The sequence below is a fragment of the Rhinolophus hipposideros genome (genome assembly GCF_964194185.1).
Source record: "Rhinolophus hipposideros genome assembly, chromosome: 25".
Taxonomy (NCBI): Eukaryota; Metazoa; Chordata; class Mammalia; order Chiroptera; family Rhinolophidae; genus Rhinolophus; species Rhinolophus hipposideros.
In genome coordinates this window covers 30,390,500-30,418,317 of record NC_138071.1, presented here as the reverse complement: position 1 = coordinate 30,418,317, position 27,818 = coordinate 30,390,500, and the positions used below count along the sequence as shown (strand labels likewise).

Sequence of the window (27,818 nt, the reverse complement as noted above, 5' to 3'; positions counted from 1 at the left end):
CCCCTGATGAGGCAGAGGCCCTGGTCAGTGGTGCCCAGGATGCCAGGCTCCTGTTGAGCTGCTCTTTCCAAGGCATCCACGTCTCTGCCTCGTGACAGCAGCCCTGCTTTTTTTGTTTCCTAAACAGAGGAGGTTTGAACTTGTACCTTCAACGTAAACACATGATGTCCTCACTCCCACCCTGTAAAGGACTGGCTAGTTTCCTAGTAATACTTATTTTATATGATTAACCTACTTGGTTAAAGCTGCTTTAAGTCAGAAGAAAAAGTGCTGTTTTTTCCACATGGAATCCTCGAAGTATTGAGGGACTTACGACAGTAAAAATAATGAAGAGATGAAATCTGACAAGGAATGTCATGGAATTATATGAATGTTTGTATATATGTCATGAATTTTGCATTATAAGATCATGAATATTTAAAAAGTTACTTAAATTCTAAAACATTAATAGAATATGAGGCCCTCTTAAAACTTGAAGGGAGGTCCTCTGGTTTGGGAAAGTGATTGTTAGATGATGCAGAGTAAGGACTAGAACTTACTCCAGGGAGCTAAAGAGCTGACAGCTGTAAATAAGTCCGTTAACAGCCTGTGGACAAACCTGGCCCATCCTCTGCTTTTGTAAACAGTCATTTTAGAGAGCAGCCACACCAATCTTCAAGCATTTTCTGTGGCTTCTTTGTGCTAAGACAGCACAGTTGAGTAGGTGTCAAGATCGTTTTGCCCACAAAGCTGAAAATATGTACTATTTGATTTAAATTTCCCTGTCTTCCTACTTTACAGAAGGTTTGTGGACCTGTGTTCTGTGTGCTCGCCGTTCGTCTGTCCGTCTGTCCGCCTGTCTGGGGCATCCTCCTTCCATGCCCTGGGACACCTGCGGCTGTTGGGCCTCTGATGGGGGTGTTTATGGGATGTCTCTGTCTCTGCAGTGCTGTCATCGCGCAGTCTGCTTGTGCTGGCGTTTCTAATTGTGTATAGATAGCATCAGCTTTCTTACCCTTTTGTCCTGCTTTTCATTATGTGTGTTTCTTGTGAACACCATATGGGGTCTTTTTTTTTTGTCCAGTCTTATAATCTCTGCCTGTAAGTTGCAGTGCTTAATCCACTGATTTTAATAAAATGATTGATATTTTTGGGTTTAAGTTGCTGTTTGTTTTTTATTAGTCCCCTACTCTTCCTCTTTCCTGCTATTTTGTGATAAATCAAGTATTTGTACTGCTCTGTCTTCTCGGTTGACTTTGTATTACCCTTCGTGTCGTTTTTCGGTGGTTTCTCTGGAGATTTTAGTATGCATGTGTAACCCTTCACAGTTGCCCTGTAGAGATTATGCCAGCACCTCATAGAGCTTTAGAACAGTGTTCTCCAATTAGCATCCTCCTACCCCGTGCTCTTGTCATCTATTTTTCTTCTAAAAGTGCTAAAAATCTCAAGATATACTTTTATTTTAACCAGTCAATAGTCGTTTGTGTCATTGTGTCAGAAAGGCATTTACAACATTGATGACATAAAGCATTTTAATGAAAAACAGTGATATCTCATATGTAATGATGATTGACTTTAATGTACAAATTAGTGTCATGAATCCCAGCAGGGGAAATATGGGAAGGCTTATTAGAAGTGCTGTATCATCATATGTGAGTGAAATTCCCTGAGACAGCCGAGAGACAGGCCAGAGATAGTGGTGGAAAGACACAGTCACGCCTCGGCTCCAGGTGACACAGACAGGCATTCTGGATTTAGGGTTTCCCGGGAGCCCTTTGCACATGGAGTTCATTCACCGAGAATGGACGACTTTAAACTCTGAGATGGGTAATGAAGGCCAGAGGTCCTGGGAGGGCCCCTCTGGCTCCAGACCAGTGGCACTCACTGTCCTCCAGGGGATATTGGCCATACCTAGGGAGGAGCTGCTATTGGGATCTGCTGGGTGGAGGCCAGGGGTGCCGCTCAGTGTTCTGCAGGGCACAGGGCGCCCCCCTGCAGCAAGGGCTGATCACTCCAAAGCGTCAGTAATGCTGAAATTGGGAAAATCTGGTCTGGACTAAGAAGAGTAATGACTGACATTTGCTTGGTGTAAAAACACATTATTTACACAAGATGATACTAAATTAAAGACTTTGACAAAAGGCTTGTTGAGTAACATGTCTGTCTTTGTTTTTCACTCTAAAGAAGACACCCCAGTGTATAAGACTAGATTAATCATAATTATTGTAAAGACTTTAATAGTTAATAAAATCATTCTTGTGTGTTCCTGGAAAGCCTTTCTCAAGGGTTGAAGAAAACCCAAAGCAGTATATAAAATAAGTAATCTTGTAAGCCTCAGTCTCAGTTTATAAATTACTAACTTGAAACTTTTTTTAGGTTTCTGATGTAGAAGAACTCACCCCTCCAGAGTGTCTTTCCGACCTACCACCGTTTTCAAGGTGTTTAATAGGAATAATCATGAAATCTCCAAACGTGGTCAGGTAATCATTTTCACTGTCCTGATACTCACGTTGTGTCTACGAGCATTCAGCAGGTTTTGCTCTATTCCTTTTACTCTTAAAATTTCTCAGACGTGCATTTTTTTTCTGTGACAAAAAGATTCCATAGAATTTTCTCTCAGTGATTAAAAGTATTCACATTATACTTATGCAAAGAGAGATTCTAACTTTCTATAAAATATTCATCCAAATAGCCTCTGTTAATGCATCGTGAAATACTTCTTACTGTGTATACTCCCCAAATTTGACCAGGTGAAACACAAGTGTGGTTTCCATTCGGCCCACAGCTGTTGTGCATTCCTCCAGTCTGTATGTCACTTGACTAAAATTCTAGGCTGCTTGTGGCACATCAAGGTCTGATGGATTACAGAAAGAATAGTTTTACAGGTATCTGATACCTGTAGAACTTTAATAGATATTTCAAAGAAAACTTTTAAAAGCATTGTTTTAATAGCTATGAATTATTTTCAGTAACATGTTAAATTTTTGTTGTGTGTATTATGGGCACACAGTAGCTTTTTCCACCTACCAGAGTGTCCCAGCTCTCTTTCTAGCATCATCCTCTGATTTTACATACTTACAATGAAAAGTATGGGAAGGGTTTAATCAACTTCCCATGTTACCTGAAAGCTAGAATTCACGGTGGTTGATGAATCTGACCTATATTTGTCTTCCTGTAAAGTATTAGGCTGTATACTATAGAGTAATTTCTGATGTTTGTTTTTGCAGGTCATTTTTAGATGAATTAAAAGCGTGTGTTACTTCTGACGATATTGAAGGGATTGTATGTCTCACGGCTGTTATGCATATTATTTTGGTTATTAATAAAGGTTGGTTAAATTTCCCTGATATTATTTGGGTTGTTGCTGAGCGGCTCTCTCGAACTGCTACGGAATGTTTGAGAACTCAGCTCCCATTTTTGATGAGCTCCCTGCTCTGAACAGTTGTCTGCTGGGCTCCCTCTTCTCAGCTAACCCTGGACCAGCCGGTGCACCGGCCAGTCCGTGCTCCTTAGCACTGCCCCTGTCCCCTGTCCCCTCTCGCCTCTGGATGTGCTACGCATCCATCTCTGCCTCAGAATTGAATTTCTGTTGATTTGTCATGTATTACCTATGTTTAAAAATCAGAATATTTTGCTAATAATAGTGTGGTTTGGTGTTGATATTTAATGTATCTGCTGTTTTGCTTAAGCCTTAACCTTGCCTATTGTGAATATCCCAGCCAGCTGAAATAGTCCTACCCAGCCAGTTGAATAGTCCTGGAAAAATAATTGGAGATACCTACAAAGTGCTTACCTCAGTGTAAGATACAGTAACATCTTGCAGATGGATTTTCTATATTTTTGTATAGTTTTAATAATGTTGAAATTATTTTCTAAGTTAACATGTTATACATAAAGAGTGCTCCCATCAAACAAGCTCTCCCCATAAGCCTGAATGCATTTATGCCTGCAGTCTTACGATAATACTTTGTAACTAGTTTGCCCCAGGCCAAGCATCAGAAAAGACTTCCCTAAGGGAGTGCCCCGAGCTGAGATCTGCAGCATGAGGGCAACTTCTCCATGTGGAGGGTGCGAGGATGGGGCCTGGGCTGCTGATGAGCACCTAATACTTATAGGTACTTAAATATTTTCCAAACAGCCGGTGACTCTGAAATGTGTAGGTTGTCATTTCTGATGGAGGCACAGGTAAGCACATGTTCATGGGAACTCTGTCTCAGAAGTGAGAGGTGCTTTCATCAATATCTCTGTGAAGGGGACAGTTACCATCCACAGGTCGATAAGTGGGTTAACGCAAAGAGAATGGTGAGGGGAGGCCCGGTCATAGTGACATTGCCTGCATCAATGGCAGTATGTTTGGTTTTGTGTAGTAGTGTTAAAATCTTTTTCTGACTTTAATATAATTTCCCCAAGGTAAACATAAAAGTTCAACAGTGAAGGATGTTGCAGCCACTGTTCACAGAAAACTAAAGACATTCATGGAAATAACTTTGGAAGAGGATAGCATGGAGAGGTAAAATCCTAGTTATATATACGCTAGGTGTGATTATCTAAAAATGACTACTTATTCCTTTCGTACGTTTTAATCACATTTTCATTTCTACTACTACTGCCAGGTAGTTAGAAAACTGAGGATTGTAAGGATAGAAACGTTTCTGTTGGCATAACCTTTTGAACATGCTTAATTTACTTTTTTTCTGTCTTCAAAAACAAAACAAAGTTGTCATTTGCAAAGTTCTGCTCAGAAAAGTAGAGGCATACAAACTTATTCTGTATGGTTTTCAAACTAGAAAGATTATTTTTGATGGTTGTCTATGCTTTTGACACCATGGGCATTCCTAAGATACAATCACCCTGTCCACAAGCGTAGGCACTGGGCCTGGGGAAAGGTCACTCCAGAGGCTGAAGAAATACGCATTACCACTTCCTTTCAGGGGTCGTCGCTGCCCCGGGGACTGCTGCCTGGGGATGTGTTCACTGGGCTCTTTCCAGCCCTGTGTTTTTGCTGCTGTGTGCGTTTTCAGACATGCTGTGCAATTTCCTGTAGACACTGTTCTGAATTGTGTTTGACTCTCAGACCAGCCACAAAAGGAGTGTTTTTCCTGCTGTTTTATGAACTTCATGAGGTTACCTGTTACAGAGCTCTGAACTAGGTAATTCGTCTTATATATGCTTGGGAAGCGAGCCACTTTCTCCTTTGGAGGAAGGCTTTCAAAATCCTAAATTGCTAACTAATGAACAAGACAGTTTTGTTTCTTCTTTCCCAGGCTGTATACCTTTTCTGTCTTTTTTTTTTTTTGGTCTTATTGCTTTAGCTGGGACTTCGAGTATGATGTTGAAAAGAAGTAGTGAGAGGATATCCATGCTTGTTCCTCATTGTAGTGGGAAAGCTTCTAGTTTCTCACCATTAAGTATGATGTTAGCTGTAGGTTTTTTGTAGGTATTCTTTATTAAGTTGGTGAGTTCCCCTCTATTCCAAGTTCATAAAAGTTTTTATCATGAACAGGTACTAGATTTTATCAAAAGCCTTTTTTGCATCTATTATGATCATACGATTTTTCTTCTTTAGCCTGTTGAAGTCATGGATTACATTAGTTGATTTTCAGATGTTGAACCAGCCTTACATACCTGGGGTAAATCCCACTTGGTTGTGGTGTGTAATTTTTTTATACATTGTTGGATTTGATTTGATAATATTTGGTTGAGTATTTTTACATCTGTGTTCATGTGAGATATTGGTCTGTGGTTTTCTTGTGATGGCTTTGTCAGCCTTTGGATCAGGGTAATACTTATCTCATACTGTCAGTTAGGAAGTATTCCCTCCTCCTCTGTGTTCTGAAAGAAATAGTAGGGAATTGCTATAACTTCTTCCTTAAATAGTTGATAGAATTCACCAGTGAACCCATGGGCCTGGTACTTTCTGCTTTGGAAGGTTATTAGTTATTCATTTTTTTAATAGATATAGGCCTATTCAGTTTGTCTATTTCTTCTTATGTGAGTTTTGGCAGATTGTGCCTTTTGAGGATTTGGTCCATCTCATCTTGGTTATGAAACTTGTGGAAATAGAGTTATTCATAGCATTCCTTTATTATCATTTAATTGTCCATGGGTTCTGTAGTGATGTCCCCTCTTTCAGTTCTGATAGTAGTAATTTGTGTCCTCTCTCTTTTTTCCTTAGTTACTCTGGCTAGCAGCTTATCAATTTTTTTTCCAAAGAACCAACTTTTAGTTTCACTGTTTCTCTACTGATTTCCTGTTTCCAATTTTTTGATTTCTGCTATAATTTGTATTATTTCTTTTGTGTGCTTTAGATTTAATTTGCTCTTCATTTTCTAGTTTCCAAGATGAAGTCTTAGATTACTTATTTTAGATTTACTGCTGTGAATTACCCTCAAAGTTCTGCTTCAATGTGTCCCACACTTTTTTTTTTAACTTTTATTTATTTTTAAGTGTGTTTTTCCAGGACACATCAGCTCCAAGTCTAGTAGTTGTTTCAATCTAGTTGTGGAGGGCACAGCTCACAGTGGCCCAGGTGGGGATTGAACCGGCAACACTGTTGTTAAGAGCACTGCACTCTAACCAACTGGGCTAACTGGCCGCCCATGCCCTACACATTTTGATAAGTTGTATTTTCATTTTTGTTTTCATTTAGTTGAAAGTATTTTTAAATTTCTCTTGAGATTTTTTTTTTTAATTAATTTTATTGGGGTGACAATTGTTAGTAAATTTACATAGATTTCAGGTGTACAATTCTGTATTACATCGTCTATAAATCCCATTGTGTGTTCACCACCCAGAGTCAGTTCTCCTTCCATCACCATATATTTGATCTCTTGAGATTTTTTTATTTGACCAATGTATTGTTTAGAAGTGTGTTGTGTAATCTCCATGTACTTTAGGATTTTTCAGTTCTTTCTGTTACTGATTTCTAGTTTAATTCCATGGTGGTATGAGAGCAGACGTCATATGACTCGTATTCTTTTAAATTTGTTAAGGTGTGTTTGATGGCCCAGAATGTGGTCTGTCTTAGTGAGTGTTCCACGTGAGCTTGAGAAGAATGTGTGTTCTGCCGTTGGTTGGCATGGTCCATAGCTGTCCGTTCTGTCCAGTTGATGGTGGTGCTAAGTGCAGCTGTGTCTGCACTGATTTTCTGCTTGCTGGACCTGTCCATTTCTGATAGACGAGGTTTTGCTTTATGTATTTTGTCATCGAGGTATTAGGTGCACGTGAATTTAGAACTGCTATATCTTCTTGATGAATTGGCCCTTTTGTTTTTACGAAGGGTCCCTCTTTCTCTCTAGTAATGCTTTCCCTGTAAAGTCCATTTTGTCAGATATTAAGACAATTGCACCAGCCTCGTTTAGTGAGTGTTTTTCCTGAGTGTTTGTGGCATTCCAGTCAGGAGGAACAAACCACATGGTGCCTGGGACAGGACAAGCTCAATGTCAGGAATTTCATCAGGGTGTTGGTGTGACGGAGTCTTGGCTCGTGAGTGTTAAAGCGAACTTGCAGGCCTAGAGGAGTGCAGCCATGAGGGACATCCCCCCTCCCCTCCCCAGGGCGGATGCATACCCAGCCTGAGGCCTGGCTCCCTGAACAAAGAAGTCTGGAGGCCCCTGGTAGGACGCACTGGAGTCTCCAGGGCCTGGGGAGCCCGTCCACATGGAGGAGCTGGCGCATTCTGCTCGGGTCAGGCAGCTGCCAGCTGGCCGCTGCCCTGTGGGGCCCAGTGGGCTCTCCTGGAGAAGGCAGGCCCTCTGGGAACCTGGCACTGGGGAGCCCATGTGCCCTGCAGGCTTCAGGACTGGGAAGACAAAGCCCTCCCCACCTCGTGCGCCCCCTTCCCTCTCCCTTCCCAGCGCCCCTCTGACCAGGCTAAGCACCGGTCTTCAAGGAGGCCTTGGGCTGGGCACTAGAGCGGGGAATTTGGGTGTCCTTGTTTGTGAGCAAAGAAAATGCTTTCAGTTTTATACTTTATTCTAAAAGCTAGCAAATATTTACAATGCAGCTTTAATAAGGTCAAGTTTGCAACTGTATATTTGAAGGAGAAACCCAACAGACTTGTTTTGTTTCTAGGGGTGTGGGGAAGAGGGACATGATCTTCTGATTTGGAGGAAACTGAGGAGCGTGTGTATGTTTTAGGAAGCACACGGCAGTGTCAGTGTTCTCCCCAGGCACAAATACTAAATGAGGCCGTGCAATTACTGGTAGGCTATGTCAAAAGGTGTCTTCATAGGGCATGGTGACAGTCTCAGCTGTCCAAGCATCTTACATTTGCAAGGACAGTGTTTTGGATGCAGAATTGTCTGTACTGGTCTGAAGATGTAAGAAAGGGGGGCATTGGCTCCTTGTTAGGAGCTGCTTTCGTTTCCACTTGCACAGAGTTTCAAGGTGAGCACTTGAAGTGTGTTCATTACTTGAGAGAAAAAAAGCTTTGGAAGTTCAGAACTGACAGTGTGGAAAGCAAAGATGTAACAGAACTTAGACATGGGCATGTAGTACTTGTCTCTGCATTGTTTCTACAACTGTGTGCCATCTTCTCGCTAAGCTGACACACAGATAGCAAAAAGGAGCTCTTCCCTTTAAAGGGGAAACATCCCAAGAAATGAATAGGTGGGACTGTGAAACACTGGCTTCTTACTTAAATATGCAAGGAGCACACTGGAAAAACCGGTGTCTAAAACAGATCAGTCCAAAAAATTCATGCAACTTGAAAAAATTTAATGGAAGATAAACAGTAAAAAACTATGTTTTTAAATATTGATTTAATGTTGGAGTAGGCAAATCAGCATCCCTCGAAACCCCTGGTGCCGTTAATACTTTAGGCATCGGTTTAGAAGTGAGCGTTTTCTTGATGAACATACTAGCTAGCTCTCCAGCAGGCTTAGGATTCTTAACCGAGCACACTGTGCTTCTCATCCCCCGGCACAGCACCGTGTACACTGGGCGTGTTTTCTACACTGGGCGTGTTTTCTCAGGACGGACTCGCTGCATCTGCTAGAGCACCGGTGCCATTAAAGCCGGGTGTGTTACATTTGTTACTTTTGTCAGTAGTACAAAAACAGCCCGATGCATTTATGATTAGAGATTATAAAAGTATAAAAACTTCTTAAGGTTTATGTTACATAATGAATTTTTTCCACCAAGTACATGAACGGTAACATTACAAGCAAACGACCTGCCGGTATTAATTACGTCTCCGCGCAGGCGGCTTTGATCGTTACATTCAGTCCCCACATTAAGCCTTGGGTTAGATCCCTTTTCTTTTTTGGGGGGGAATAATAATTAACATTTTTTTTATGATGGTCCCTTAACTGTGCAAGGTTTCAATTTCTATACATTATAACAAGTCAAGCAAACTCTTCTGCTTACAAAAAAATATAATCTTTTAAGAGAAATAGTGGAATCATGTGATGCACAGGACATGAGAATGGCAAAAGGTGTAACTCAGAACAGGTACTAAGAATTCTTCAGTAACAGGTAATGAACACAGATAATTTATAATAAATACAAGATTATTTGAGGGACTTCAAAACTATTTGAAAAGGGATCAAATAAATGGTGATGGAAGGAGAACTGACTCTGGGTGGTGAACATGTAATGTGGTATATAGATGACGTGTTACAGAATCGTACACCTGAAACCTGTGTAACTTTACTAACCATTGTCACCCTAATAAACTTTAGTTATAAAAAACAAAACAAAAAACTATTTGAAATAGAACATGAAGCTATCAGATTAGATAATGATGTTAGGTTTTCTTTTTGTTCCAGAGAGCAGTGTGGGTGTATGGTGTGGTAATGATGATTTAACATGGTTTCTTGGTTTAGATCTTGAAGGAAAGGCCCACTCCTGAAAAAGTAAACTTTTGTTTCAAGTGTTGATAAATAATATCATTTTACTCTGCTGTGTGCAATTTTAATAGTCTATCAAAAATGGATTTTGATCTCAGTACTTTTTATAGCTCATTTAGAAGCATGCTTCTGTTGTCACCAGTGCCCAGTGAACCGTGCTATGGATGATTAGAAAATAGACATAAAGAAAACCACTCTTTAATAAAAACATGCATTGTTTATCCTGCTTTCCTCAGAAAACTGATCTTGTCCGCCTCCCCTGGGACTGTGGCCGTGGCCGTGGCCGTATTGGATATTGTCCAAAACATGCGCTCAGCCTGCTGTGTGCACTGGGGATTGTAGGTGGACGGGTTGTGGCGACTCGGTGTCTGACCTGAGTTTAAAGGCGTTTGACCCTGGGCAAAACGTCACCAGGGTCAAATGTCTTGTCACACACGAGGAGAGGCCTGGCCCACAGGATTTAATGTGTCTAAGTTTTGCCACTGTCCCTTCCAGCTGTAAAATTCCACGTTTCATTCATTTTGTCCTTTAATAATTCTTATTTCTTTGGTCTACATAGTGTATTCAACCCTTTCCCCAGGTAATAGAAGCATGAATAAATTCAAAACATAGCTGAAACAGGCAGGACAACCATTACTAAAGGAACAGTGGGGGGCCAGCTGGACAATTAATAATGAGTCTTTAAAGGAAAAATCAATTGTAGCTCCCAAAGAATGATCTAGAACAAAAACCTCTAGAATTAAAAATGTTACCAGTGCACTAGAGAGATGTCACTGTTGAGAATCTGATTCCAGATGGTCTGAGAGATCAGGCTGGAGGACTGTGAACACAGAAAGATACTGAGGAAGAGAGGTCCTGGGAGTAAAGACAGACCAGGAGAAATGGACCCAAGAGAGGCAGTAATTTAACAAACGATACGCAAAATTTCTCAGAGCTGAAGAGATAGGTCATTTTAAAGATTCATTTTTTTGTTGTTTCTTTCTCTAAATTCTGGATGGGATTGATGGGGAAATCCGCTAAGAAAGCCTGAATAGAATTCCTAAATTCCAGGGATAAAGAGAAAATTTATAAATGTTCCTAGATTTGTACTAGTCCCTACGTAGCCCCACTCATCATGCGTGGAAATCAAGCACATGCAACCTGAGTCTGAATTGACTCAGTATAGTGTGTGTGTGTGTGTGTGTGTGTGTGCGCGCGCGCGCACACACACACATAGATAGTACACATCAGCTTTTGAAGATAGTATGAAAAAAGATTGTAAAATTTGTTAACAGTATGTTTATATTGATTACAGGGTTGATGTTTTTGGGGGATGTTGGGCTAAATAAAATATATGAAGATGAATTTCTTTTGAGCTCTTTTAATGTAGCTACTAGAAAATTTGGTTACCTATGTGCTTCTATTGATACCAGACAAGGCTGCTCTGGACCAAGTGGTGGGCATTCGCCATGGGCAGCAGGACACGGGCGGGGGTGGGGGTAGAGATTAGCCAAAGAGAGATCACTTGGGGTCAAGGTCGGCATTTGTGTCTGGGTAGGAGTTTAGAGGTTAGCTGGCCCACATACCCTCTGAGGGTAGTGCCTGGGACCCTTGTGGAGTTATTGGACGATGAGAAGGAAAGGGGGAAGGAGGGCGAACATGTACATATGTGCATCTAAGTCTCAGAGAGCAGGGATGTGCCACCTGGCATGTGTGAGCGCTGCCCGGTGAGGGCTGTTGATGCACAGTAGGCCCCCTGCAAGGGAGTTAGGATAAGGTCCTAGGAAGGAGAGGACTCAGTGGGCTCAGCCCCACTTGCCTCCTAGGGGCAAGTGTCACCTGGGGCAGGTATGCAGGGGAGGGGTGTCGTGATTGAGGCAGTAGGCAAGTGGCATCGTAATAGCGTGTCTTGGGTAAATCGTCTTCTTGGCCATGTTCTTATGTGTAGGAGGGAAATGAGCTCGTGATGTGGGTGCTGGAAGGGGTGCACATGTGTCGTATTTATGAGTCTGCCATGTGTCTAAGTAGTCAGTGGCGCAGAGCCTCAGAGATGAGAGCACTTTCGAGTGAAAAAGAACCCTCCTGTAGAAAGCACGGCCAGGTGAGCACCTAGTGATTGAGTAGAGGTGTTTTAATTGTGCGAAGAGTTCCTTGGGGCCCCTGAATTGTTGGCACGGGGGATGGTAATGACGGCTCTGTTTACCGTCAGCTCCTCCTTGTGTCACGTGTCTGCTAAGAGGCTTTGTGATGGAGATTCTTCTTCGTTTTGCATGAAGGACAGTTGGTAAAACAGTTACTTATTATTTCAACTTTCTTTTTAAGTGTGTTTGGTTGCAAACCATTTTTAGATTGACTTTGTGGAAATGTACACTCAATTAATTTGGTCACTAATTTCTGTAGCTAATTATTTCTTTTGCTTGTGTTTCAGATTTCTCTATGAATCGTCATCAAGAACTTTGGGGGCATTTTTGAATTCATAACCAAGCCAACATCTTTGATCATGTAAAAATACAGGAAAAGGACTTATAGAAAATGAAATGAATGTGTATTTTCCTAGTGTTTTTAATGTTAATAACCCACATAATAGAGAAGGGGTGGGGTTTATTTGAGGGAGGTATGAGTAGGAGCTCAAAGTTTCTTGAAGTTTTCCCCGTGCCGGCAAAGTAATATATTTAACGTGAAGGACTCCAGGCATCAATGGTGCAGAAACCCATGGTGCAAAGAAAAAGGGAGACACCTTTCCAGCAAACCTGGTTGTTTTAAAAATGACTTTTATATATAATGTTGCTTGTAAACTGTGAGTAATAAAGCCATGGCAACATCTTCCTGCATACTTTACTTAAATGTACTAGTCGGTGTTCTCCCCCGAGGGGCAGGGCTGAATTCTGGAGGCTGCCCCTCGTGGACAGCAGAGGGCACAGCCCGGTGGGCGCAGGGAGGCCACCCACATGCAGGATCCTGGATCCTCCTTTACTGGCCTTGAAGCTGATTGTCTGGGCATGAGATGGGCCTGTGGCTGTAAATACGAGGAACGCAGAACCGAGTCATTCAGCTCAAGCTGAACCACCATTATCTTACCTTTTCTTTCTGAGGCTGACGTGGTTGGATGGAGGACCGGCCCCAGGCTTCCTGGCTGCCTCATCCGGACCCCATCTTTCCCGGCCGGTTTACCAGGAAGTGTCCGCGTCTGTCCCTGGTCCCTGTTGGCCACCCTCCTCAGTCGTGTCCTGTCAGCCTCCTGGGGCCTGGGAGGCCACTTTGTGACAGACAGGAAGGGATCACTTCAGTTATACACTCATTCTGTCCTCAGCCCCCAGGCAAAACAGTAAAGAAACGCCAGGTTTTCAGGACCAGTGTTTCTTCTCCAGGAAAGTGCAGAAACGGACTGTTTCCTGCAGCTGCGCACGAGCCTTAGGGTAGCTGAGCTGCGTATTCTGAACCGCCATATTCTGTCTGGCGGCGTCATGTCTTCTTTGTCTTGGGCCGAGTAGCCGAGCCTCACGAAAGGACTGAGGAGTGTCTTCCTGCACTCCTGGGAGAGTTTCTGTGAGATCCGAAGTATTTCTGTGGGTTTGTTGCAGCACTCAGCCCTAAAATGCTATGAGATTGGAGTTTCCATTGTGGGAAAAGGTTAATTTGTTTTTATAATTTATATACAAGTTTTGAAGGTGGTCAGGTTTTCTCTTTTTTTTGTCAGTCTTGAAGGGCAAAGTAATCCAATTCGTGAAGAAACATAATTCAGTTTTTATTGGGCCAAAGTAGTTCACAAAGCGCCCCTGTGGGCATGCCCCCTAAAACTCCCCGCAAATGTGCAGGGGAGACGTGACCACGACTGCTCAGTGTCTGCAGCCACAAAGTGGGAATTGGAGTCCTTTCAGTGGGAGAGCAGGCACGGTGCTGGGGTTCCCTCGGGGGTGGTCATTCAGGCATGACAGTGAGAGGAAATGCAGGGCATGGGATGGTGTGACTCACATAAAGTTTACAAACATGCAAAACTGAACAACAGTATACTCAGATGCTCAGTAAACAAGGAAAAGCTGAAAACAAAATCCAGAACTCTGATCACGGCAGGTCAGGAGGGGAGAGCATGCAGGATTCTGCTCAGGTAATGATAGAAATCTCTTTAAACTAGAAACAGATAGTACTTGAGTGTCCATTTTACTGTTAGTCTCTGCCTTATACGTTATAAATATTCTTTTGGGACAGTTGTTAACAATTTAAACATGTAGATTGGAGAAGAGAGAAAGAAAGCGTACACACCTTTGAGGAAGGATGTGTCATCAACTTGGGGACGCTTGGACATGGGTGGCTCCACCAGGCCAGCTCCTCGGGCTGCGGAATGGGTGGAGGCCACATGTAGTGAAGGTGCCAGAACTGCCATGCAAACCTGGGAAGGGGCTCACACAGGTGGGCCAGCTGGTGTGGACAGTACATACAGCCAATATGTAAAACCCAGGGCTGTGTCCCACAGGAGGGGACACCGCCCACAGCATCCAGAAGTCTGCTCTGCGGACAGGCCACCAGCGTCACTGGGGGCCAGGGATGGCTTCCCAGCTGACAAAAAGGCCGTTATGGAACTGGGCTCTCTAATAGCCGTGGGAATCCAGTATCTTGAACAGCAGGACCAGCTGGTGTCGAGTGAACATGAGGCTGGTGGATGCAATGGTTGTAAAGACTTCATGGCCAGGGGACCTTGTTCCTGCCCAGGAGTCACAGAGAGGGTCCTGGAGCTCAGCATCCCACAATCGGGCAACGAGGGTCTGGACAGTCTGTACCATCAAAGGAAGTCCAGGACAATGGCCAGAGGCCTCAGGGAAGCAGCCCCGACAAGAAATGGCAATCCTTTGTCCAGGTTCCAGATCTGAGCCTCCAGAAACGAGAGAATAAATTTGTGTTGTCTTTCCATTCTAGTCCACCTACTCCCGCCCACCCACTCACAAGTACCTTCCTGTTTGTCATCATGCGGGGTAAGTGCGGGCTCTCCTGGCTAACAGCACAAGGGCTCCTTGGTGGGGAGGCAGCTCTCTTTCCTGTGGGGAATTGTCAGACTCTGCTCTTTTGGGGGGAGACAGCAGAAAATGTTCTGCCATTTTGAAGATGTCCTGCCCCACTTTTAGTTACCAGTGATTGATTATTGTTGTCTGGACCTATTATTTCACTAGTAGTTGCAGGATGTTAGTTTTCTAAATTGGTCCTGTTTTTGCATTGATCACCCAGACTTTTTGTGCGAAGAACTTTCCTTCAAAATCCTGTTGGTTACCCTGAAATTCTCATGCAGAAAAGTCAGGGAAAATGCTCTGATCTTTACCAATTTTTGGAAAAGTGAGTTGGTACCCTAGCAACCTCTTCAGGTCATTGATGCTCTTTTAGTATCATTACTAACAAATACGTTTTTATATGTCTGACAAATTCTGATCCATTGCAGTTATTTTTTTAAATGCTCACCCTTTTCCATCTTTGGCCTCTTGAAGTTCGTTCTCATGGCCCTTTAACACGACCCCAGTCTCCTTTGAAAAGTATTGTGCCAAGAGCATCTCAGTTCTGAAGTTCCGGGAAACAACCTGTGGACACTGGGGCGTGACCGTGAGATGAAATCTGGCTTCACATAAGGTTGAACCTGCCACTAGCTGTGAGGCTTAGGCAAGTTTCACAAATCTGTTGAGGCTCACTGTCCTCCAAAACCTGGATAATAATACTCCTCTCACATCAGCAAGGTATTAGATGTGATGCGCCTGCAGGGCCAGAGTAAGAGCTACCATGTTTCCCTGAAAATGAGACCTAGCCGGACCATCAGACCGTAAGACCAGGTCTTATATCAATTTTTGCTCCAAAAGATGCATTAGAGCTGATGGTCTGTCGAGGTCTTATTTTTGGGGAAACAGTAGCGTTCGCCCTTTCCTTACTCCGGGGACTGTATCTTGATGTCCCTGTTACGCACTGGGGCGTTTTGCTGAGTGGGTTGCAACTGTGTGTGAAAACCTACCCACTGGTGATTTACATATGGCGTGGTCACTGAGGCGGCACGCAGGGAGGTCCTGTTTGTGCTATAAAGTGGGAGCTGAGTGCATAGCATTCAGATTGAGGTTTTCTTTCCACCCCATCCCCAGTTACCTGATTGTCACATGTCACCTGGTGGGAGTTAGAGACAAATAGTAGGTTTGGCTCTGCTAATTAACATTGGAATTCTGACTCGGGGCTTTAATCTACCACACACTTCCCCCCTCCCCATCCCCCTACCCCCAGATCTTAGCTCTGTTCCACTTGGTCATAGATATACTTGCCTCTCCAAAGAGTTCTAAGGTTCTTTGGGCCCTCCATAGTCTTCAGGCAGAAAGAAATTGTAAATGAGGAAGGAGGCTCTCACTGCAGAACAGATGAAGCCTGGCTCAGTGGAAACTCTAGTTCTGACCTCCAGAGGGCAACTCTCAGCTCCTCTCATTGGAAATGGCCCCAGGAGACCGGAGCTGGCACACTGGGACACATCAGACTGCACACGGCTGCCCACCTGGCCCCAAGCAGAACTGGTCAGTGTAGTGTGTGCAGGTCTGGCCAGGAGAAGGCCTGGGGCCTTGGCTGCCATGCCCTGTGGGCTGGGGTGCGTGTGTACTGGCCAACAACCTGGGGGGAAGGGTGATTGGAGAGGGGGGCCCCTGGCCTCTGTCTGGGTCTTTTTCTGTCACTGTGCCAGGAGACTTTCAGCCAGGAGGACCCTGTGTACCACTTGTCCATCTAGAACATTCTGGAAAAGCAGCATAGGATATGAATGTTTTCCAGAAACAGGCTGGTTAGTTGATAGTTGGGAGAATGTGACTTTCAGCTAAGTTTAAGTTTTGGTGAAGATTAATGCATGTTGCTTCAGGTCTACTTGCTCCTACCTTCCTGTAACGCTAACTAACAAAAAACGCAGACAAACATGAAGCGCGTCTGCTGCCACACAGCTCTGCCCTCGGCCCCGCAAGCAGCTAGTGGGCATCCTGACTGAGCGGGCCGACCACCCGATTTGTCTCTAACTCCCAGGTGCCATCACAAGTACCAGCTGCTGAAGTTTTGTCACCGAGCCACTGGACGGTGACCTTGAAAGAGTGACGATGGCAGGTTGTTGCATTCTGGAGTAAGACTGTGGATTTGAACCTGGTTCCGCCACTTAGTGGCTGTGGGATCTGGGGAAGATGAATTGGATCCCCTTAGTGTGTCCCCTCGCACACAGAATGGGTGCCTGTCTCATCGTCACTGCTGGCACCCAGTCGGTGCTTTGTAAAGTCAGCTGTCCCTCTCATTGTTCACCACTATAGGCTGTTTGTTAGTCACAGGGCATCTGAGGCCTGGTGACCTACACAGGCCAGGAGGCCTGTTGGTGGAGCCACCGAGAGGCATCCGGCAGCCCGGGGAAACAAAGGGCAAGGGGCCAGGCAGACGCAGATGTCGGCAAGAAGTGGCCTCAGGAAACAATGGGCAGTGCCAGCTCCAGCCACTGCCAGCACATGTCGCTTGATGTGAACCACATTCAGGGACAGCATCTGCTGGGCCCTGTGGGAGCCCACGCCCTTACCTGGTGGTGCATCTTGACACATGTTTGGGGGTAAGTCCCACAAAGACCACCTGGGGTGCTCGTGGCCTAGGGAGGGGGTGCTGTGCAGACACCAACTGCACAACACCCAGCATCAGCTGCACCTCTGCCTGTGACACAGCCCCAGACACGCTCAGCCCAGTTCTGAGCTTTACTGGGGGCCCAGTAGCAATACCGGGAGTGCAGCTTCCCTCACCCCACTCTGGGTGCTGTAGAGGGCGGGCAGGCCTGGGGCACTCAGAACAAGGCCTCAAGGAGTGGTAGTCCATTTCCACGATGGCAGACTGCTGAGAGCTGGGCAGCCATGCAGGAGCCTTGTCTCTGCAGGGGAGAGCATGACTCCATGGGCCCTCCCGATGGGCTCAGCAAATGGCACAGGCCAGCAGCTGAGGGGCCGACTCAGAAGGCCCTATGGCGGCCTGCATTACCTCACCGGTGAAATTAGACTGTCAGATGACTCTCACCTGGGTTCACCATTTAAATAGAGACCCGGGCTGTGTTTAAATGATGAAAAATGGTCATCCCACAGTCCTGACGGTGTGGTCAGTAATTCAAATTGCATTACAGTTCACCAGATTACTGAGTCATTCAGCGAGGGCCAAACTACCCAAAGGTGTCATTGCAGGGTGTTTGTTAGCACATTTCAGGCACCTCTGCGCACGTGGTGTGTGAAAGCTGCCTTTGCTTGCCCTAAAGCTCGCCTCGAATCTCTGCTTTAGGAAGCAGTCCTTGCTCAGGTGGAGACCCAGGGAACATTTCCAACACAGCCGTCCTCCTGAAGGAGAGCCCTACAGGAGAGCCACAGGTATGGCACTGCAGGTGCTATCCACACAGGGTTCCCTTCTCCCCCGGCTCACACTCCCCACCCCATCAGGTCCCACATAGCTCTGCTGTTCTTTTCAACAGACTGAGAGGCTCAGATGCCCCATTTTGAAAACACTGGTTCTAATCAGATGTCACAGTGATTGTGGTCAACTGATGGAATCCAGAGCACTGACTGATACAGTGAAAACCACCTTTTGGCCAATAGTTCGATCTCACACTACTCAGCGACATTCAGAACCACTGAGCAGGCGGAGGGACTGGGTCAGGCTCAGCCAGGACCTGCCCCCAGCCCTGTGTCCTCCCCGCCAGCTCCACTCCCCGTCCTGGAAGACACGAGGCCCCTGGAGGGAGATATGCCTCAAGGGGTGTGTTTGGCCTTGAAAGTCTTGGAGAGTCAAATTCTTTGAGCTATGACTACATGTTCTTACTGTGAACTGTGAGACTGCATGGCATATAGACCCCATGGGCGTGTATCATGAATATTAGCAAGCATGACAATATGGATTCGGTAATTTTATAAGTAGAAAGGCCCAAAGCGTAAATACGCGTAGGAGACACCCTCCATCTAAAGGGCTCAGAGAGTAAGCACATGTTTGAATGTTTATGCACCGAGTGGATGGATACTTGTATATGTGTGCCTTGAGCAGCATTCATACATGTCCTTCACATGCAAGTATGCAGACACCAGCACATGTCGGGGACAAGCACTGGGATGCCTGTCGGGACCCCCTACCTGGCAGCACTCAGTAAAGAGCCATGCACAGGCTTCCTTAAGACCAGAAATGTGGGCTGCCTCAGGCTGAGTGCTGCAGCCTGGGCCTGTCCTCCCTCCTTCCCTCTCCCTTGTTCCCTCTACACATTCCATTTCTCTGCCTTTAGCTTCTGTCATCCCCCCAGAGCTAAGGCCTTGTGGCTTTGAGGCACAGTCCTGGACTGGGCTGCGCTAGTCAGAACAAAGGAATGGTGGAGCTGTCCACCCTCTTTCCTAGGCCACCTTATGGGTTCGGGGCTTCTTCCCTGGGCCTTTGTCTCTATAATGTCCTTACCTTGGGTTTTCCAGTTTCTTGGAATATTTCCCCTCCAACTTCCCTTTGACACTGCCAGAGTCCTGAAGTTGGGGCACCTGGTGAAGCAGGACTGGATTAAGAAGCACTGTCAGCCAGAGCCAAACAATGAAAGAACAAACAGTCCCAGGTCCTTTCTAACCACAGCCCCAAAAGTAAACAGTCTTCCAGGATGCAGGCTAGGAGGCGGCCCTGAGCTCCTCCTGCTCCTTCCCATAGTCCAAGCTGGGCCCCAATGCCTCCAAGTCCACAGGCGTAGTTAGGCTGTGATCCTAGCAGAGCTGGTTTCCTCAGCAGCGCGAATGTAGTGCCTGTCATTTGGGTGGGGATTCGATGAAGCAGAGCCTCATGCCACAAAAATGCAGTGAGGGTAACTTGTAACAGATCCTTCCATCACAAAATGACATCATTGAACACCTGCCCTCACGGGCCTGTCATGAATGAGCTTCACCTTCCAGGCCATCTTGATCTTTTCTTTTTCCTGTTGTTTCTGTCACCAAACTTATCACTAGTTGGCTGTCCCCTGGACCTCTGAGGATAGATGCCATCGGCTGAGCCTCCGCCTTCACAGACAGACACGGACCTCACAACCTGAGCCCACATCTGGGTAAGCCCCGGGACTCACATTGTGGTTTGTGGGTGCTGTGATGGAGCTGAGGAATGACTCAGCCTTTCTCAGTCTGTGAGTGAGTCATCTAATTGATGAATTCCACTTGAGGCGTCTCATTTGCTTTGAGGTGGGAACTGCAGCGTGCTGCTAACCCAGAGTCTGGCTACTAAGAATTATGTGATGAGTAGAGCCCATGCCTACTGTCAAGGCCCCTCCCACCCTTTCTCCCAACCCGCTGGCCACCTTCTATAGGACCTGCAGGTTGCCACTGTGGATTTGTACCTGTAGCAGCAGCAGCAAACATTGCTTGGGTATCTGTGATGACGCTGTTGCGTCTTGGGGGGTGGGCGTCCCCATAGAGCTATGGTGCTTTCTCAGGGGCCAGTCCACTGGGCTTTGGGGCCAAAGATGAGAATCCCCACCCAGCTGCCTGCTAGGCCAGACAGACGGAGGAACTTGGGCACAGGGACAGAGTGTGTTGAGCAGGGTGGGAAGAGGGAGGGCTTCTCAGGAAGGGTATGGCCCTCTGGGGACGTGTGACATCATTGATGATGGGAAGTGTGGGTCAGTGAGGCCCAACATTCCATTCTGTAGATGGGCTGGTCTGTGTTGTAACTTCCTTGCCATCAACCCCAATTCTAAAGTCTGCATAGGCCAGTCTTGTCCTGGGTAGTAAGGGGCATGGAGGGAATGGTCATGGGAAGGCTGGCTGATGATGCCAGGCAGTGAGGAGAAATTCGCAGGGACGGCAGGAACAGGCATGGTGGGAATGAGCTGACTTCAGACAGACAAGAACCACAGGAGTCAGAGGGTGCTCAGGTCACTGCCAAATGCTGAAGCAGGTGGGGAATTGGGGCACCCAGGTAGGGAAGGGGTGGTGGGGGCCCCAGGCAGGGCCACACAAGATGACAATGACAATGAAGGAGGGGACGGGGCTACGTTATGATGTGAGGGACACACACCACACTCACACATCCTCACACACATTCGCTCTTGCTCTGACACTCACACTCTCATACTCTCTACCTCACACAAACACACAGTCCTCTCTGATGTCTAACACCCTCCCTCCAGCTGTGCCCAGGTTCTTCGGAAGTAAAGTCTCCTGGGGAGGTACACAAGGTCTCCAGTGCCTCTCCCTGGACCCTTGGACGGTGGCCAGCCCAGGGCCAGGCTACAAGGAGGAGGGAAGGACCCTAGGCAAACCCCACCTCTGGGCCCACCCCCACTGGGGAATGCTGACGCTCTGACAGCTCAGAGCTCAGAGCTCAGGAGGGACTTCCTGCTGCAGTCCTGATTCCCTGTCCATCCTCCAGGTTAGATTCTCAGAGCCCCTCCATTCCAGGCTGAGGAGCACAGAAACACGCGCGCGCGCGCATACACACACACACACACACACACAGCTCCTCCATTCCAGGCTGAGGAACACAGAAACACGCACGCACACACACACACACACACACACACACACACACAGCTCCTCCATTCCAGGCTGAGGAACACAGAAACACGCACACACACACACACACACAGCTCCTCCATTCCAGGCTGAGGAACACAGAAACACGCACACACACACACACACACACACACACACACACAGCTCCTCCATTCCAGGCTGAGGAACACAGAAACACGCACGCGCACACACACACACACACACACACACACACACAGCTCCTCCATTCCAGGCTGAGGAACACAGAAACACGCTCACACACACACACACACACACACAGCCCCTCCATTCCAGGCTGAGGAACACAGAAACACGCTCACACACACACACACACACACACAGCCCCTCCATTCCAGGCTGAGGAACACAGAAACACGCACACACACACACACACACAGCTCCTCCATTCCAGGCTGAGGAACACAGAAACACGCACACACACACACACACACACACACACACACACACAGCTCCTCCATTCCAGGCTGAGGAACACAGAAACACGCACGCACACACACACACACACACACACACACACACACACAGCTCCTCCATTCCAGGCTGAGGAACACAGAAACACGCTCACACACACACACACACACACACAGCCCCTCCATTCCAGGCTGAGGAACACAGAAACACGCACGCACACACACACACACACACACACACACAGCTCCTCCATTCCAGGCTGAGGAACACAGAAACACGCACGCACACACACACACACACACACACACACAGCTCCTCCATTCCAGGCTGAGGAACACAGAAACACGCACGCACACACACACACACTCCCAGACCCTGCACAGTTTGAGCTCCTGGCCCCTTTCCAGGAAGCCCCAAAAGCTTGCTTTAGGGGAAGTTCCAACCCTGGTCTACACCTGCGGGGTCAGTCACGTATGGTCACGGACATTTAATTAATACATAAGAGCAGGAGTTCTGTGCCTGGGCCGCACTGGCCACGCGTAGCCCTGGGCGCCGCGTGGGAAAGCGCTGGTGATCTCCGGCCCAGGGTCAAGCAGAGCTTCGGCCATTCCGTCGGCCCCCGGGACCTGTGCGAGGGTGCGAGGGCGGCAGCACGGGCGGAGGTGGAAAGACGGTGCTCAGGGGCCCACGGAGGGCACACAGGGGAGGCTGGGCGCCCGCAGGCGGGAAGGGGCTGAGGTGTCCTCCCGGTGGCCAGCGCGGTGCACACGCTCTCCCCCACACGGCCGCTCGGGGGCGTGTCCGGGGCGTGTCCGGGGCGGGGCCTGAGGGCCAACGTCAGGCGGGGCGTGCCCCGTGCGGCGGGGGCGTGACGAGGGCGGGGCCGGGGCGGAGCCGGCGGCGCTGTCCGGTGCTGAAGCCGCGGCGGCGCGGATCTCGGGAGGAGCGGCCGCCATGGACTGAGCACCGCCGACATGGGGCCGCCGCTTGCGCTGCTGCTGCTGTTGCTGCTGCTGCCGCCGCGCCCGCCCGCCGCACCCGCACCTGCACCCGCACCCCGCGCACGGCTGCTCCCGGGGCTTCTCGGTGAGTGGGGCGGGGGTGGGGTCGGGAGGGGCGCCTGAGGAAAAGCGGGTGGGGGAAGGGTGTCTGAGGAAATGGGGGGCGGCGGAGGGGCGCCTGAGGAAATGGGGGCTGGAGGAAGGGGCGCCTGAGGAAATGGGGGCTGGAGGAGGGGCGCCTGAGGAAATAGGGGGCTGGGGGAGGGGCGCCTGAGGGAAATGGGGGCTGGGGGAGGGGCGCCTGAGGAAATGGGGGGCTGGGGGAGGGGCGCCTGAGGGAAATGGGGGCTGGGGGAGGGGCGCCTGAGGAAATGGGGGGCGGGGGAGGGGCGCCTGAGGAAATGGGGGCTGGGGGAGGGGCGCCTGAGGAAATAGGGGGCTGGGGGAGGGGCGCCTGAGGGAAATGGGGGCTGGGGGAGGGGCGCCTGAGGAAATGGGGGGCGGGGGAGGGGCGCCTGAGGAAATGGGGGCTGGGGGAGGGGCGCCTGAGGAAATAGGGGGCTGGGGGAGGGGCGCCTGAGGGAAATGGGGGGCTGGGGGAGGGGCGCCTGAGGAAATGGGGGCGGGGGAGGGGCGCCTGAGGAAATGGGGGCTGGGGGAGGGGCGCCTGAGGAAATAGGGGGCTGGGGGAGGGGCGCCTGAGGAAATGGGGAGCTGGGGGAGGGGCGCCTGAGGGAAATGGGGGGCTGGGGGAGGGGCGACTGAGGAAATGGGGGGAGGGGGAGGGGCGCCTGAGGAAATGGGGGGGAGGGGCGCCTGAGGAAATGGGGGGCTGGGGGAGGGGCGACTGAGGAAATGGGGGGAGGGAGGAGGGGCGCCTGAGGAAATGGGGGGGCGGGGGAGGGGCGCCTGAGGAAATAAGGGGCTGGGGGAGGGGCGCCTGAGGAAATAAGGGGCTGGGGGAGGGGCGCCTGAGGAAATAAGGGGCTGGGGGAGGGGCGCCTGAGGAAATGGGGAGCTGGGGGAGGGGCGCCTGAGGGAAATGGGGGGCTGGGGGAGGGGCGACTGAGGAAATGGGGGGAGGGGGGAGGGGCGCCTGAGGAAATGGGGGGCTGGGGGAGGGGCGCCTGAGGAAATGGGGGGCTGGGGGAGGGGCGCCTGAGGAAATGGGGGGCTGGGGGAGGGGCGCCTGAGGAAATGGGGGGCTGGGGGAGGGGCGACTGAGGAAATGGGGGGAGGGGGGAGGGGCGACTGAGGAAATGGGGGGAGGGGGGAGGGGCGCCTGAGGAAATGGGGGGCTGGGGGAGGGGCGCCTGAGGCAAATGGGGGGCTGGGGGAGGGGCGACTGAGGAAATGGGGGGCTGGGGGAGGGGCGCCTGAGGAAATGGGGGCGGGGGGGGCGCCTGAGGGAAATGGGGGGCGGGGGAGGGGCGCCTGAGGAAATGGGGGCGGGGTGCACGGTGAGGGGCGGGGTGGGGCTTGGAGGCGCTCGGGGTCGCCGGCCCAGCGCGTGCCCTGCCGCCCGCTCACCGCAGCGGGTGCTGCTGGTTCTCGTTCTCGCCGGAGCGGGACTGGCGCCCTGCCTTCCCCTCCCGCCCCCGGGCCGCACCCGCACCCAGTCCCCGCGAGGCTGGGTCGCCTGTCTTCTCGGCCACTCTGGGCCATGGGGACGCGAGCCGCTCACGCCCTTGTCGACCTGCGTGGGTGCATCCCTGCGTGTTTGTGCCGCGTGCGCGGACAGCGCGAGGCTGGGCTTGGAAAGGACCGGGTGACCTGGGAGGGGACACCCGGCGTGGGGGCCCTGCCCTCTCACCCAGGCCTCGCTGCCCGCGGATTTGTCCTCCCGGCCTCCTACCTGCGTCTTCACTGCGTGAACTCCCAGCTTCCTTCCCAGCAGACGGACATTTTCCTTCCAGGACAGAAGGGGGAGGAAGAGGGAAGGGGACGCCGTTGTCAGGGAGCCAGTCAGGGTTAGTTTCCTTCGGAAATGGTCTTTAAGTGCAACTCAGGAAACTGACCCCCAGTACCTCCCTCCACACTAATCTTATTAAGGACATTTACCATGAGGCCAATGTTTCCAGGGCTTCAAGGCTAGAATTACTTAACATAATAGATTAGAATGATGGGTGTTAAAGACAGTGCAATACAGGTGGGTCCAGCCACCCCTCTCGGCCCATCCCGGGCTTGCCCTTCTGGTTTCCAGGGGGCTTCCTTGCCCCAGTCTCAAACTGCAGGGAGCAGTGGGCGCAGTCTTCTGATTCTTGGCTAACTCAGCCAGGGATTTCTCCCTTGTTTTCCTAGTCTCCTCACACACTCTCTGGCCTGGTGTGAGGGAGAGCTGGTGTTTGCAAGGGAGGTCCTCACCTGTTGGGGTGCTGCCCAGGGGTGCTGCCGCCTGAGTCGCTGCATGCCCCATGGAGGGCCACCCACGCACAGGTCATCCTTGCCAGATGAGTCCTGCTTGGGGAATTTGGGGGCGGCTTCACTCTGCTGCCACCTCCAGGGCCTTGACCCACACCAGCAAGGAGGGCCTAGCTGTGCACCAGTCCTCTTTGCTGGGCTGTTCCGTCCTTCTTTGGCTCAAACAGGCATATCACCTCATATGCGAGCTGTTTGCTCAGCTGGCCAGATGCCACCCAGCAAGTACACAACAGCTCAGGGAGAACCAGGGTCAGCTGATGTCAGCCGCTCAGTGTTCTAGGGAAGGCAGCTTCTGGGGGTGAATGGGAAGCTGATCTTTGATGACTCTCTTGCCATTATGATCTTCAGTACATAACATTTCGCTGAAATCACAGAGAAAGGAAGAAGGGGGAGGTGGCTGAGGAAGGGAGCAAAGGAAACCCGGAAGATGGAAGTATGCGAAGAGAAGAAAATCGCTAAACTGTCCTGGGTGCGGCAATGGTATTTTGACTACAAGCAAAATTGAATCATGTCTTTAAAAAGGGTGCCTTATTCCTCCTCTGTTCACTATGTGCCCCACGGAAGCCTCCTGGACAGTCTTTATAAAGGACAACGTCAGGGAACCAGACATCGTTAGAACTGTCCCAGGGTCTCCAGGACATAGGTTTAACCTGCTACATTCCAAGCCTGCTTGGGAACTGCCTGGCGGTATGTACAAATACTGAGATGCGAGTGATCTTCCCATTTTGGGACCCAACCTGGGGTAGCACACAGCCTTGTCTGTCATGTAAGCTCCCTGCGTCCTGTCCACCCTGACCTCTCCCTGTACCATCCTCACCCAGACTGCTGTTGCCATGTCCTCAGAATTTATATCTGCAGTCTCCAGAAAGTGCAGGAGAAACACGGTCCCTCATGAAAGGCATATGCTGCCATTTTTCTCTGCCGTCTGGGTCTTATTTGAGTATAGTCACACCAACTACATTGTTCCAAACAATGACACACAATGAAAGATAGGCCTTAGATCTGGTCCGAGCCATGTCACTGTAACCTATTTATTTAGCTATTAATACTCAACCTCAGGCTAAGGCCTGCAGAACACACAAGGTTCGGAGAAAGCTGAGTTTTGCTTCTTGCTTTGCATCATAGTTTTCGGTTAGAACAAGGAGTCAGATGTCTCCAGGACCTAAGACCAGTTCTTTGTGTACCTGGGGCCTTGCTTTGAGCTCAGCCCCTTCACACTTGGTGAAGGAGCTCTTGAAGTCTGGGTCAGCACAGCTGCCCTGTGTGAGTCTGTTCTCCTTGCTCGGAGCCACCCTCCATGATGCTGCCTTGTTCCACAGCAGCTGTGGGCAGCCTCTGAGTGGCGGTGCATGTCCCACCTTCTCAACCACCTGAGCATCCTACCCTTCTATATCCACTGTGCCCATGTCGTCCTGGTGCAAAAGCCTCCTGCGGCTCACAGTGCACCGTAGTCTGTGACGCTGTTACCAGAGCTGAACTGGGAGGGCACATGGCACCCCTTTTCAGTAGATACTCTCCCACTTTGCTTGTGGCCAGAATAGCATGGCTGTGTCGGGCAACATTGTCCAGGACAGGTGAGCAGTTTCCATCTCTCGTTTACTGCCACCTTGGGCTTTTCCTTCGCTCCCTTCCTCTGCCTTTCTCTGTGATTTCAGAACATCCTCTTGTTAGGGGATCAGTCTTTTCCCATAAATCTGACTTGAACTGTAAGCCCTTTGTCTTGAAGCCATTCTTCAGCTATAAGGAGGCCAGCTTGAGAGCCTGCTCAGGCAGCCCCACATCTAAGGGCAGTCACAAAAGACCCTCCTTTTGCTAGAGAGATACAAATTTCCTTTGCCAAAGGACAGTCAACCTTTCATGTGCATTTTGCTGGGAGAATCCAAAGTCAGACTTCACAAATGCCCTGTCTTGAACACAGCTGAGTATTTCTTTTCCTCCTTTGTTTTTGCCTCCCGATTTGCCTACACATATTTTTCATTCACCAGCGAGCCCACTCGGAGCTGAGAAGAAGAGAGCAGCAGGAGCTGTGTGCTTTGTGAACTCGATGGCATGATTGTTTATTTTTAAACTGAAGCATCTTTTCTGCCTCAAAAGCACACATGCATCTTGCTCCTTGGGGTCCGGAGCCCTTGCTCTTGTTGGTTGTGTGGTGATGAACAGCCAGCCCCTCCCCCAGAGCGGGAGCCCTTCTGCCTTTCCTGGGCCTGAGCCTTTCTCTGCCTGTTGTCTCCTCCTTCTCTGGCTCTGGCTCCTTCACCCTCAGGTGCTGACGGCCCTGTACAGAACGATGGGATACATGGAAAGCCCTGTGCTTTTGGGAAAGGGAGGCACAGAGTGTGGTCTCACCCATGAAACCAGATGCATTGGGTAGAAAGAGCTGTGTCCTGGCTGTGTCCTGTGTCCAGAGATGGCAGTTAAACGTGTGCAGGAATAAAACAGGTTTTCTGACCGTTTCTTCTCTGTGCTGAGTTTAACTGCATCTCTCATCTCTCCTTTCAAAAGCCTCTCTGTTTTTCACCTGGTTCCTGAGATCATCTTCAGTGGAGCCCCCCAGCAGGAAGGGGTGTCCTAAATTTGTAGCAGTCTGCTTTCTGTCTGCCTCAGTGGTGGTGTTGGGCCCGCCGGCCTGG

The 27,818-nt window shown here is 49.2% G+C and overlaps 2 protein-coding genes across 7 annotated transcripts in view; both read left to right on the top strand.

The window, feature by feature from the left end:
• The window catches only part of NCAPG2 (non-SMC condensin II complex subunit G2), a 52,593-nt gene extending 39,946 nt beyond the window's left edge, over positions 1-12,647 (top strand). Inside the window, exons 25-28 of one of the 2 annotated variants that reach the window (XM_081038460.1) lie at positions 2,356-2,459; positions 3,207-3,307; positions 4,390-4,489; positions 12,238-12,647. In XM_081038460.1, coding sequence (XP_080894586.1) covers positions 2,356-2,459; positions 3,207-3,307; positions 4,390-4,489; positions 12,238-12,289 — 357 coding nt within the window. In that variant the 3' untranslated portion in view covers positions 12,290-12,647. The remainder of the gene's footprint in view (positions 1-2,355; positions 2,460-3,206; positions 3,308-4,389; positions 4,490-12,237) is intronic. The other variant, XM_081038461.1, reaches the window with a different exon arrangement.
• Positions 12,648-22,641: 9,994 nt separating this feature from the next.
• Positions 22,642-27,818, top strand: part of PTPRN2 (protein tyrosine phosphatase receptor type N2) — a 406,465-nt gene continuing 401,288 nt past the window's right edge. For 2 of the 5 annotated variants that reach the window (XM_081038717.1, XM_081038716.1), the window contains exon 1: positions 22,650-22,852. In XM_081038717.1, the coding sequence (XP_080894843.1) occupies positions 22,741-22,852 (112 nt within the window). In that variant the 5' untranslated portion in view covers positions 22,650-22,740. Of the gene's footprint in view, positions 22,853-27,818 lie in introns of all 5 variants that reach the window. The other 3 variants (XM_081038718.1, XM_081038714.1, XM_081038715.1) reach the window with 3 other exon arrangements.